Source organism: Neltuma alba, unplaced genomic scaffold (assembly GCF_004799145.2).
Source record: "Neltuma alba isolate B1F8T4 unplaced genomic scaffold, ASM479914v2 tig00011607_pilon, whole genome shotgun sequence".
Classification (NCBI taxonomy): domain Eukaryota; kingdom Viridiplantae; phylum Streptophyta; class Magnoliopsida; order Fabales; family Fabaceae; genus Neltuma; species Neltuma alba.
The window spans coordinates 52,803-66,847 of record NW_021636258.1 but is presented as its reverse complement, the minus strand read 5'-3'; the positions used below and the strand labels follow the sequence as shown (position 1 = coordinate 66,847).

Sequence of the window (14,045 nt, the reverse complement as noted above, 5' to 3'; positions counted from 1 at the left end):
AAGATAAGCTATTTTTGTGGGATAATCAAATTAAAAATACGTCTTTTTGTTATTACATGAAACTTAGGTGATAACAGCCAGCAAGTCTTGCTTTAGAAATATGAAATAATTAAAATAAGGAAAATGTGATTCTTATTTTTAATAACGCAGCTTCATATGAATTCTATATTATATACGAGTAGTAGAATATTAATGTTAATGACATATTAAAAACTAAGCTTAAAAAAGAAGGTAGGAACAACGTTTCAAAAGCTAGATTAATAATATATGAAAATTTAAATAATAAAAAAAAAGAAGCGAGGATTGGCCTGCAATAAAATGAAAAGGCAAGGCACATCCCTTCCTGGGCGGTAAAGTGATATCCAAGTGACTGGGAAAGAATATAGAAACAGTATTTATAAATTAAACCTAACCTCAATTATTTTGTTGATCCCTCATCCCAGGCGCATCCTTCTTTGTCTTATCTGGAATATGTATCTATGCATGTATAATGTGTAAAGCGAGATTTATCGAGGTTTTTTCCTTCTTTTTTTTTGCCAGCCTTTTTTTCCCGACTTGATCAATTAATACTGGACCTTTGGTTGCCAGATATTAATACTGGAACTTTTTTTTACCAGCAAAATACTGGAATTTACTCTGTACATCTCCATCAATATATATATATATATATATATTTTTATCGATCAAAACTATTTTTGTTATTAGAAAAACGAAAAAGTTGAACTCCTCCGACATCGCAAGGCCCATAAATAAAAATAATATATGTAAATTTACGTTTTGATGCGCCAATATTTTTTTAACCTTTCAAATGTCAAAGTGTCAAACTAAACACGTCTTGTGCCACTTTGTTTAATACTGCCTCCGATCCTTAATATAAGACTCTGTTTGACTTTTATTTTGATCCTAGATATAAGATCTCAATCCACTTTGTCTCTCATATTTATACATTTTTTTCAAAGTAACCCTTCTAACAATAATAGTTCTAGTCAATACACTTGACTAGCAAGGATATTTTAGGAAAAACAACACCTATTTAGGACAAATAACTAACTCAACTTACTTCCTTAATCTCCTCAATTTAGTCAACTGGCTCTTATAATTAGAACCGGAGGTAGTATAAAAGATACTTGATTAATTTTGAAAAATAATTAAATTAATTGTTTATTGAAAATATATCTTGATTTTCTTGAAACATCTTATTAAAATATTTGCATTAAAATGACCCTTCCATGCAAATTCCCTTAATATCAATGGGTGAACGTGAAATTGATTAAAAAAATTTGTTGTTTGACGGGGGAAAAAAATTTGGTGTTTAACACTAAATAAAATGATAATGAGCGTCCCCTGAGATGCTTTAATTATTCGAAATTATTAGTGATGATGTGACGCCATCTCTATTTAATATAATATTATTTGCGTCCCATCTCTGAGTTATCTTATCATGTGTAAAATCCACGTCTTTCACGTCCTAATCTTACAATGACTTTCATCAGTGGTATTTTAATAAATTAATGTTAGAATTATTGTGATACATAACATGCGCAAGGAACATCTACATGCAAAATCAATCAACAAATTTAAGAAGAAAAATATTAACTAATAATTATACCTTATATCAAATAAAATGATTTCACCTTTAAATGTAATTTTACGTTTAGTTTTGAAAAAATTCTAGAAAAAACCCAAGAAATTAATATTTTTCAATTTAGACAACTAATACTTTAAAATGGTAAAGGAGAAGTCAGCTCAAATTAAAATTTTGAAATTTAAGAAAAATGATAAAAAAAAATACTTGTATGTGAATAGTAATACATTTGAGAACAACAAATTCTAATTTTAAAATAACAAATCTCAATTTGAGATTAACAACTTTTTTTTTTTATACATAACATATAAAATAACTTGTGAATCAATTAAAAATGACAATTTATCTAAAAATAATAAGTACTGATTGTGAAATTATAAATCTCAATTTGGGTTAACATATTTTTTCCTTATGAATAACATGTAAAATAACATGTGAGTCAATTAAAAATGACAACAATTTATCTGATAATAATAAGTTCTGATTATAAAATTACAAGTCTCGATTTAGAATTAATAATACATTTTTTAATGGAATTAACAAATGGGCATTTTTGTTATTATTTTAAAATTTCAAAATTTTAATTTGAGTTTATTTTGTTTTCTGTCATTTTAGAGCGTTAGGTACCTGAATTAGAAAACGCTAATTTCATAATTCTTTTTCTAAAGTTTTTCCTTTAATTTTCAAAAATAAAAAATTCTTAAAGAATTACTGCTTCAAAGAAACGCAGGTCAAATTCAAATTAGAGAGTGTCAGAATTAAATAGCAATTGATTTATTTCCTTTTTCAAAAAAAGTCAAGAAAAAATTTAAATTAGTTATTTACAATTTAAATTTCAAAGTTTGCGATACCTTCCTTAAAATTTTCCTATCAGTGACATTTGAGTTATTTAGATACGGCATCAATCGGAAATTAAATAAATATATTGTAGAAAAAATATTTAATATAATAGATAAAAGTAAATATAACTTTTATATTAAAAATAAATAAATTAAAATATTCAAACAGTTTTTCATAACAAAAAAGAGTGAGTAGTATTTTTTTTTCTAAATATAAAATCCATTTTATATTATAAATTATATTATGAAATGTGTTTTCAAGACTGATTCTTTTTAAAAGGAAAAAAATGTTCATTGGGAAATATGAAATCCAATTCCAATCCAAATTCCAAACAGTACTTTTGGGTTTAACAGTGAAGTACCAGACATATGGAGGAACAGTCAAAGAGCGTGTTGCCTCGTGTGTATAAAAAGATATACATGGTACTCCACGGACCACGCTATTACGGACCCACCAAAAGGGAAAGCTATCTTCCTCGCATGTTCCTATAGATATGAGTCGTACACGTGGACCTCTTTAATGATCACTGTTTTAATGAGGTGGGACCTGCTTTATCAAACCATCATCAACGGTTCGTAAATGTTGGCTTGAGAATACAGTCTGACTAGTCGCACAGGAACTTGCCCACATTAATTGCCGGTCTCAAATAAGGGAAATTACTAATTACCTACTCCAAATCATTTATAGCAGTAATCACCTTACATATATAGACTTTAAAAAATTAATCAAATTTGCTCCGCCTCCTTGATATAAAGTGGCATAAAAATATTGTTGTAGAAATCAAGAAAATTATTCTGGCCAAAAAAAAAAGAAAAGAAATCAAGAAAATTATTAAATAAGATACGATTTTGTAATGCACATTCCGTCAAAAAAAAAAAGAGTATATATGCTCCATCCCTCTCTAATAATAAGACGCTACCTTTCAGAAAAAATCTGATATTTCTTAAGTTGCCGAGTGAGGTATTAACTATATTTTCAAAATTATCTCTATTATAAATTTGATTAATTAGATATTTTTATAACTTTATATATATAATTTGTTATATTAAATCCTTCATCCGATCCTTATGCCGTCATGCATCTTCTGAAAGGTGTTCTTGACCTTTTTATAAGGTATTTAATACTTTTAAATAGTATTAAATATACTTTTATATATGCTCGTTTTCAATAAAAATAATAAGAGAGTAAAAATTAATATGATGCTGGAGTTTAAGTCTAATGTTGTAGTTAATAGGAGTATTATTGAAAATCACTTTAATTAATTTTATGCCAAATTCAATGCTTTTAATTATTTTTTATACTGTTGTGTTTGGATTGGATAGAAATGACTATACATTTAGGATGGGATGAAATGTAAGTAATTCAAAATGTTTTTTATTTTCAATCAAAGTTAATTATCTAACCACCTCTGGTAGATTTCGATCGATGAGGCGGTTAGATTTATCTGGCACTAGTATTTTACAAGGCTCTTATTTAAATCACGGTAATTAGCATTGGAATAAATGTAGCCCATATTTGAGCTTACTTAATACATCTTCATCGAAGAGAATTTAAATAATGGCTTCCTCATGAATCATATTGGCAATTTAAATGTGATTTTTATAAGGGAAAATTAAATATAAATACTTTTAAAAGTATTACACTACACACACAGAGGACTCTGGTGTTAGGAAAGCTCCAAGAGACTTCACTTATTCCTTAACATTATTTTAACTATGCCTTTTGGTTATAGGGAAGGGATAATTTAAGAGTGAGAAACACGTACAACTCAACCAAACATCATCATTTTAAGGAATATAGAAATTAAGATTACAATTTGTAACTATCGAAGAAGATTAAAATCGTGTCATGTCTGAGCACTATTTTAGCATTAATGCCATTATTTGTTGATAACTAAACAAGTAATTATGAAGAATTTGCGTGTTAAACAATCTTAAATAATAGCATTATCACAATTGAATGAATTAACGCTCACCCACTCTTTAATTTCGTCCGATGCATATCTATGCATTCTGTATATAGTAGTAATACTAAAAGAGGAAAAAAATCAGCACAAAAATATAAAATAAAATGTGTTAAAGTTGATATTGTTTTTAAATGAACAGGTTGAGATAATAATATTAATTAATAGATAGATTCCATTTAATCTGATTCAATATTTTATTATAAATGATACTCCATTTAATATTTAATATAAGTTGCTTAATGATGAACTTTAGTAATTCAAAATATAAGTTATGCTGGAATTCCGATCTATTTTTTTGGGTTAAAAAGACTATTATAAAAAAGTATCTTGATGCTTAGATTTGTTTTCCCTTAAATGCTGTTACTTATCAATCCAAAAGATCCTAGTAATTCTTAATTTACGACCATTTAAGAAATTAATAAATTAAATTAGCACGATAAGTTAAGTGAATTTAAAATTTAGTTTTGACATTTAATGACCCCTCAGATGTAATATCATTGAATGCCTTTTGAAATGCAAGGGTAATTAATATCAATAATTAGGGTTTAATTAAGTACAGGTTGGAGCCAGCTTGAGTCACACCGTGCTCTAATATTAATATATATATGTATATATGTATATATAATGTTTCCCATATTTGACTCTCAATATTTTTTGTTTGATTATTGCCCAAGAAATCTAAGATACTTTTGTCTACTGTAACTACTGCACAAAAACCAAAAAATATATAGTTGAATAGAAGTCGTGTTATTGGAGATGTTAAGTATTCAAAATACTTTTTAAATCCATCCTTATCAAAAGTTAATATTACATTAATTATAGGAGAGATAAAATAAAATACTCCTCCGGTCCTTATTATAAGATCCAATTTGACTTTTTATTTGATCCTAATTATAAGACCCGATCCATTTTTTCTTTTATATTTATGCATTTTTTTCCAAGATAATCCTTCTAATAATGATAGTTTTAGCCAATATACTTAATTAGCAAGGATATTTTAATAATAACAACATTTATTTATTATAAATAACCAACTTAACTTACTTCCTTAATCTCCTTAAATAAATCAATTGGGTCTTATAATTAGGACCGGAGGAGTAACATATTTATATAATGGATCGTGTGATTGTGAGGTTCTAAACTCTTACCATATGCTTGGCGGCCAACTAAAAAAACAAAATCTATCAGAAGAATTTAACTTTGTTAATGATTAGTTACTCCAGTAGTAACGCTACCTATTGTATTTAGACGAGATTCAAAATTCAAAAATGACATTATCATATATACGTGCAACATGACTTACAATGGTAAAATATTATCAGTGAAAATTACTCCATTTGATCTTTAATACAAGTTAAGTTAGCTCACCAAAATATTTCATTAAAATTATCTAAAAATTGATTTGTAAACTCTTGTAAAATGATTAATATTTATAAGATCATTTTAACTAAATTGTGTGGTTTAAGAAAACAGTTAAAATTAGTTAAAAGTAATTAATATGTAGCAGATACAGTTTTTTTTTTCTAAATATACCCATATAAATAAATGGATAAATGTGAGAGAGTAATAGTGAGATAAATAAAAAAAAAGAATGTATTAAATACATTAAATTAAAAGTAAAATAGATAATAGTGTGTTAAATACATAGACATATTTAAAAAATTTATAAAAAAGACAAATTTATTTTTAAAATTAGATTTTTTAATAAAAGACTGGAAGAGTAGAGAAATAGTCAAGTAGGTGCCACTTTAAGTCCAATATTGAAAAACCAACCACCTAGCCCCTGTATTGATCAAGGATGTTGACTCCCAACATTTTTTTGGTCTTTTAGTGCCACATCACCAATTAAAATCATGTCAGAGGGCAATCAATAAGGAGTAATACTGTAACAGCAGCAGCAAGCGGCTCTGTTTTATTAAGATATTCACTAGATGAATCATATCATATTATTATATTTTATTAATAATCACATTTTTAGATAGATTATCAAAAGTTTCCATTCAAATTTTATTGAAAGTTTTCTTAAGTCTTCCCTTGCACAGACCACAATTAAGAAAGAATAATATTTTAAGAAAATTTAATTATAATATTTTTGCCCTGTATTTAAGACTAAAGAGTAGGACTATAAAATCTTGCCTTATAATCAAGAGAAAAGGATTTTTTTGGTCATATTTATAAGGTAGCGAGAGAAAATTTTTTATATAGATGTACAATTTCACCCTTTATTTATTATTGCGTTGACTTTGTTTATATAGGGTATAATGTATATTAAATAAAGATAAAGTTAAAAAGTGGTTAAATTTTAAATAAGAGTTAATAAAGTTTAAAGTTTTTCTTAGTTAGTGTAAAACATATTGAAAGTAACTTATAAATAGTATCAGAAGAGTATATTTCACATTAGGTGTATTTTTGAATAAATGACAGAGTATTTATTATAATTAATTTTCATATGTGAAATTTGATCTCGCATAATTCGGTATTCACATGCCACTTGATAGCATGACACGTTTGTTTCAACAAAACAAAGAATGCCTATATTTCTTTTTCCTTTTTGTTTTTTGCCGGGATCCAATCAAGAAGCTGAACTTGCTTTAGAGTGCCTGTATTTCCAAAATAGAGGTCGTCACTCTCAATCACCGAGCAGCTGCTTTGTCTTATCCCATGGATCGCATCAACTTCTAGTCTTCTATCATTAACCTGTGGCTGCGTGTTGCTTCTCTAAATGCCCATCACATCTAATTTTATTCCCATGGCTCACAGATTCAGCTCTTTCGAATTATTTCAAATAAAAGGAATTCAAATTTGAAGTGTAATACAATATAATCATCAGAGTACTTCTCTTATATTCCTTCCATTTTTAGTGTAAGAATTATTTAACTAATTTAAATTAATTAAAAAATGTAAATACATTATTTCATTCTTATAAACCTGATATGATCTCTAAAATATACCTGTATAATATTATATTATATTATATCATATTATACTCTTTTTGTGCTTAATATAAAATCTCATTAATTAATTTGAATAGAGTAAATATGTTAATTACATTAGCCAATACGGTATGTCCTTTTTAAAACACTCTATTCATCTTTTAATTCTCTCTCTCTTCTACTTGATTATTGTTAGGAAATATCAATAGGATTAATTTTAAAAATATTAATAAACCTGTAAAATATGTTTTACATATAATACCAGCATCAGCTCTCAAATTAGATCATATATTAAGAACCGAAAAAGTATTAATTTGAGAAAATAATAATAAATATGATAAATAAAATATAAATTAAGGTCTTATATATTTAGAATCAGACGTAGCTAGTTGCTACACTCAGGACCGGATGGGTATTTTGTCATGAGATTTTTTTCCCCCCTTAAAACATAATGTTGTAGACTCTCTCTCTCTGTTTTTTTTTGGCAAATTTTGTAGACTATTTATGTGTACTTTGGGGTTGGTAAAAAAAAAATGTAGACTTTTGAGAAATGAATCAAATTGTTTATGAGCCATAAATAATGTCATTGTATATCAGAGAAATACTAGTATTATTTAAAATTGCATCCTTCTATTGATTTGTTTTTCATGAATTGGACGGTACCATGTCTAGCCACCAACACCCATATACTAACAAAAGCAAATCTAAAATATCCCAGACACGACGGGGGTCGCCGTATTAATTAAGCAAGACCTAAGTTTGAATACGCAAATATATATATGTGGTTACATATAATATGGAAAAATACGTAAGTCCATAGTATAGGTTATGAATATAAATAATCATACTAGTATTAATTAAAAATGACATGATTGATTAAATACGGAGATATGGGTTGCGCAAGACCATCAAAAAACGCGTCCACGTGTTGCGAACCTGAGCGGCTAATCAATACTCTTCTGGTCCTATTTATAAAACACTTATAAAATGTTTCATACAAGCCAAGAAAAACTTTAAATTTCATTAACTCTCATTTAAAATTTAATAATTTTCTAACTTTACTCATATTTAATATATATTATACCCCATATAAACAAAGTCAACATAATAATAAATAAGAATTAAAATTGCACATCTGTGTAAAAAAATTCTCTCAATGCCCTTTAGATAGGACTAAAAAATATTTTTTTTTAATGCCTTATAAATAAAACCAGAGGAGTATATCATATAACATCCACACCATATCATATTGACTTATACCTTCTAAATTATATCTGCCTCATATTTTAAACCTCGTAATATTTATATGCAATCATACGTATTTAAGTAATAATCAACCAGCTGGTCAAAAAAAGGCAATCAACCAGGCGTCTTATATGTATAACTTGATTTAAATAGATTTGAATGAGATAATTTATTTTATATATTAATTTATAACTTAAACTAAATAGTGAATTTTACGTTTCGTACGTTTCACGGAGTTTACATGAATTGTTTTGTTAGGGATTCATGAAATACAGGTTTTCATAGATTTTATGTTAAATACCGAATTGGAGGTAGCTCTCTCGATAATATTTTGTTATGTAAAAATTATTTTAATCATAAAGATTTGACAACATACTATCATAAATTTTTAGATCTGGGTACGTTACTTTTGTAACTCCAGTTAATTGGTTGTTTCATTAATAAAACGTAATAAGGGAACATTAAGGTTTTTTTTTCTCCCCTCTTAGTATCGTTGTGTTAAAGAAATTATCTTTAAAATAAAACTGATTGAGGTCTTCTTAAAAACCAAGGAATGAAGGAATCTTTTCAGCTTCCCTCGCACTCGTTGTGGTCAAATTTTAAAGATAAAAACTTATAATTTACAATTAAAATAATTGGAATGGGTTTCTGTTCAGCATGGACCCAAAATGTCCCAATCAACATGTACTGTATAAGGATTAAAGCGGGTATTCTACTCCAATAAATTTCCCCCCAAATTCATAAAAACAAATGTAAACTAAAATAAATATATGGATTTTTTTTATTAAAAAAACAAGAACGTGCCTAACATGTTTACTTTCCTTTTTTGCTTGGGTAAATGACGGGCTTAATTTGACCCAATTACAGTTTAATTAAGTCAAATAATCAACAAAATGAATCACGCAAATTCAGTTCCCACACGTACATCTAATCTTATGTGCAACTGGAAATTTCCCCAGTAAACCAGAATATCAATGGAGTGTAGGACCCTGCTTTGAATTTACAATGAATCCCAGCAAAGTCAAACCAGCAAGTTTGCATCAGACTTGTGAATATGATAAGCCCAACTGTATCAGAATTATAAAAATGAATAAAGTATGGCAGTAAATTTTCATAAGAATTCAAACAGGCCGTTATTGTTTCTTACACGTCCTTCCCCTTCAATGTTAGCTGAACCAAACCCACCAACAATTGACTCCGCCTCATCTAATCTTCAAGTCTGAGATGGTTTTCGGTCATTTCTTGATCATCAGTCTCATGACTTCCTTCTTCAACCCTACAAAACGCTATACAATTGCTTAGCTATCCACTTATCATCAAATTTCTATATCTGTTTTCATCTGCCTGTCTCAGAAAACCTACGAGTTCACTCTAGTTTTTTCTGTTCGCCACTCATAGAAGATCAAACTGTAAAAGTCAACAAGCCAATAGGTGAACAGCAAAATGACGAAGCTTATTATTAGTCTGTAATCTCCACCAATTTGCACATACTTCGTAGCGATGTCAATGCTTGCCAACCAAGGGAAAGAAAACTTCTACCTATCTGATCAAAGTTCCCAATTGAATAAAAATAAAGAGAAAAAGTCAACGATAAAAGCTTTATCGCATTAAGTGGGTCAGCTACGTGAATCATACAATATCCTTGTGCCCTGTCTTGAAACCAATTCCTCTAATGAGCCGCTAACCAAGAGGTCTCGATTGATGACTTCTTTAAGTTCCCACATAAAATAATTAGTAATCTGATGAAGACATTTTGATCGAAGCATGTATTGATCAAAACATAATTTGACATGGGAAATCACATTTTTTGTCTGAGGGACTAACATAACACTCTTTTGTCTATGCTTGGGACTAGTTATGAAGAAAAATGAGCGAAGTCAGTATTGAAAGAGCACAATGCCATTGTACAATTCATACAGCTTATCTAGCTTAGTGACACAAGGCTAGTTATTGTTTTTTGAAGACTAACGGCATTTAGTACGCTAGCATAACACTGATGAGCCAATGTTAAATTACCTGTGCATCAGTTTACGAGCCACTGCTTTTTCATGTCAACGAATTTCCAAAACAGGATAGTAACAAAACTCAAGTTAACTGGAGTTGCCTTATGTGGTTGGATGAACGTCCGAGTTAAGCCCTATACCTTCCAACAATTTGAAGCTTCGAGCTTAAGGTGTAATTCCTTCCTTTGCTTGGTAGTTTTCTTCCATTTAATTGTTTCTCTGTGTACAGATAAACCTGACAACATATCAGTTCCAGTCTTATTGGTTTAGCAATGACACATACAATCATCTTCAAGATCTGGCACTCAGTATCCAGCAAATCCAAATTCCCACAGTATGGTTTGCCAGCCACCATTGAAGAAAAGATATTCATGATAATGGCCACAAAACTCGCTGCATACTAGCCAAACAAGTCACATGTCATATGATCACTTCAGATGAGATGAGATGAGATGAGATAGATAGCAATCTTAACTAATGTCCACTGCTTTGAATACTTTCTTTTGAAGCCACCGAGAGACTTCTAAACAGCGAAATAGGAAGAACCAACGTTGAAAGAATCCCTCAATATATTCTCTCCACAGAAAGCATCCAACCAAGCCAGGTGAAAGTTTTCAATTCCACCTTCTCAACCTGATATTAATGTTACTGAGATGTCCTTTCCATTGATACATTATCCTCAAAATCGTCATCCTCATCTTCAATTTCAGAATCAACATCAGAACCCATGCCTGATGACAAATCAGCCTCCGCATCCCCTTCTTGCCCGATACTATCTCCACCCTCAAAGTCCTCAAAACCATTCTCAACACATGCTCTTCTTATTGGGCCCATTTCATCCTCTTCTCTACTTCTCCTATAGCCAATCAATTCTCTATCAACGTTTGCTTTCCTGGGACTTGTCAAAATCAACTCAGCTAGCTTCCTTCTTGCTAAATACAAATCATTGGGCTCTATCAATTCTCCCTTTCTATACGCCTCCCTGAGGAAAACCGTGTGCAGCTTCCCTTGATTCCCTCTAGTTGAGACATAAAATATCCCCTGGTGCTGAAGAAGAAAGTCTTTCAACTTCTTGGGCAAATTCATTGCCATCCGAAAATGAGCAATCCTCTCCAGAGTAATTTTTTTCTCTACAGTCAACGACAACAATTCATGGATTGTAGCAACTGCTCTCTTCTCCATTCGCTTCTGAGCCTCAATCGATCTCAAATCATATCCTGAAACATCTTCATAAGGTGACCAGTATGGCAAACGTTGCCACTTCCACATTGCAATTCTAAAATACTTCCCAATCTTAAAGCCCGGAGGGAAATTTATAATGAAAGAAAATCTAATATTTTCAGCTTCAACTCCTTTCTCCCTGTATTCCTTCTCCCTAGCTTTCTCTATGGCACACACAGTTAACTTCTCATCCCTCTCCACAAGCTCGATGTACTTATTCCTGGTCTCTTTGGCATCATACAATCGAAAATACTGCGGGTACCTGAGAACCACCGAGTACTCGAAGTCGTCCGGTAACCCAAACGCAGACCGAGCAATACGAACATGCTCCAGACGAAGCCTTCCGGTGTTAGACATCATCAAAAGCTTCCGGAGGCGCGTGACACCGTCTGGAATTTGCGCGATGAGGGCTTGCCTTTCTTGATCGATTTGGAGAATGGCTTTCCGGGTTAATCGGCAGAAGAGAATCCGCTGAACGGGGTGTTCGTAAACCTCGAAAACATGAGGGAATTTGAGTATGAACGCGCCGGCTTCGTGCTGTTTCAAGCCGATTCGGCGAGCGAGGGTGTCGAGGCGAGAGATTGGGAGTGTTTGGTTGAGCTGCGAAAGAATGAGGTCCTGAAATTTGAGAACTTTTCTCATTTTCTTCTCGACTTCCATGTAGTTGTCATAGCCATGATCTCGAACTCTTTGAAGCTTTTTGGGAATGGCAGTGGACTGCGACATTTCTCGGGTGAAGCTAAACATATTCAGAAATAATCGAGTGTTCTCATGTGTTAGGGTCTTGCGCTTGAAGATATTGGCGCCATAGGAAAAGAAGACTCGCATTTTGAGCTCTTGTGGCTGTTAGATTTCAGGGTTTAGCGCCTGTTCGTTGTACATGAAGACATGGAGGGGAACAAGGGAAGGGATAGCAAACGAGCATGGTGCCTAGTGGGGATCCGAAGACGAATAATAAAACATAAAGAGGAGATTGCATAAAATAAATAAAATAATGGGGCAATGGTATAATTACTTCAATTTTTAGGGTGCCTTGTGAATGAGCTTTCATTGCCCTCGAGAGCCCAGATCTTGTGACAGCCGAAAAAAGCCCAGATCTTGTAACTCAATTGTCGCTGGCCGCCTCTTTCGGTTCAGAATGTTTCCTTCGTATCAACCGAAAAACCAGAAGGAGAGGATGGATAAAAAAAAAAAACATAAAACAGCCCAAAAAGAAAAGCAAGCATAGGCCCAAAAGTGAATACCCTCACATATTTTAATTTAGTTTCGTATAAATAAAACTAAATTTTTTATGTTTATACGAATAAAATTGTTTATCAGTAACAGTCCTTCACATACTAATAACATTTTAATTTCAGGCCAAAAGAAACTTCTAAATTTTGGCGCGATAATGTTTTTGCTTACAAAAGAATAAATTCAGAAACCTCATTTTAAAAACTATACCAAATTTAAAAAATAATCCTATGGAAAAGGAAATTGATAACTTCCTATATTAACAGGATAAAATTTTTGCACAATCATTTTTTTATTTAAGGGTTAACGAAAACTAATCAAATCGACAGTGTTAAAATTTGATGTGACCAAATAACTATAAATGTAAATAATACTCTTCCGGTCCTTCATATAAAACCCAATTGGTGAGTTGGTTTTGGTCTTAAATATAAGACTCATTTCTCATATTTATCAATTATCTCTAAATTACCCCTATGAATACCCTTTCAACCATAATCAAGTATAAGAGAAAAATGAGGTATTAAGAAATATGATTATGGTATTTTAGAAAAAACGTGTCATATTTCTTATAATTAACTAACTTATCTAACTTCTTTAATCTAATCAAATTAGTTAAATGGGTCTTATATTAAGGACCGAAGGAGTATTTGTTTTTGAAGAAATCAAACTTGAGTCATGTAAAATAATAACGAAAAACCATTTAATTTGCTCTTAAGTTTTCCCCGATTATTATATTTCTTTGCCATTTACAGTCACGGGATTTTATCAGAAACCGAAGAAAGGAGACAAATTTGGCTATAGAACAGAGGAGGTATAAAAGCCAAAGCAAGAGACAAAAAAGAAAAACCAAAAGGAGTTGAACAGAGGACACTCTGAAGTTCCAACTTTATATTATAATAACGTAAGACTCATGAACGACATCAAACACTAATCATCATATAAGACAAAGAAAGGGAAAAAATAAAAAATAAAAAAAAGACTCCAGGAGAAATGAAAAACCGAGTAACGCTCGGAGGTCA

At 30.7% G+C, this 14,045-nt stretch overlaps 1 protein-coding gene across 1 annotated transcript; it reads right to left on the bottom strand.

The window, feature by feature from the left end:
- Positions 1-9,951: 9,951 nt before the first annotated feature.
- LOC114715692 (protein ROOT PRIMORDIUM DEFECTIVE 1-like) lies at positions 9,952-12,681 on the bottom strand. The gene has a single exon (XM_028900564.1). It carries the CDS (start codon positions 12,619-12,621, stop codon positions 11,218-11,220), a length of 1,404 nt encoding a protein of 467 aa, XP_028756397.1. The 5' UTR covers positions 12,622-12,681; the 3' UTR covers positions 9,952-11,217.
- Positions 12,682-14,045: the final 1,364 nt, after the last annotated feature.

Bases quoted from the DNA above. Each gene is read 5' to 3' on its own strand.
- LOC114715692 (XM_028900564.1), bottom strand. From the start codon at position 12,621: ATGCGAGTCTTCTTTTCCTATGGCGCCAATATCTTCAAGCGCAAGACC.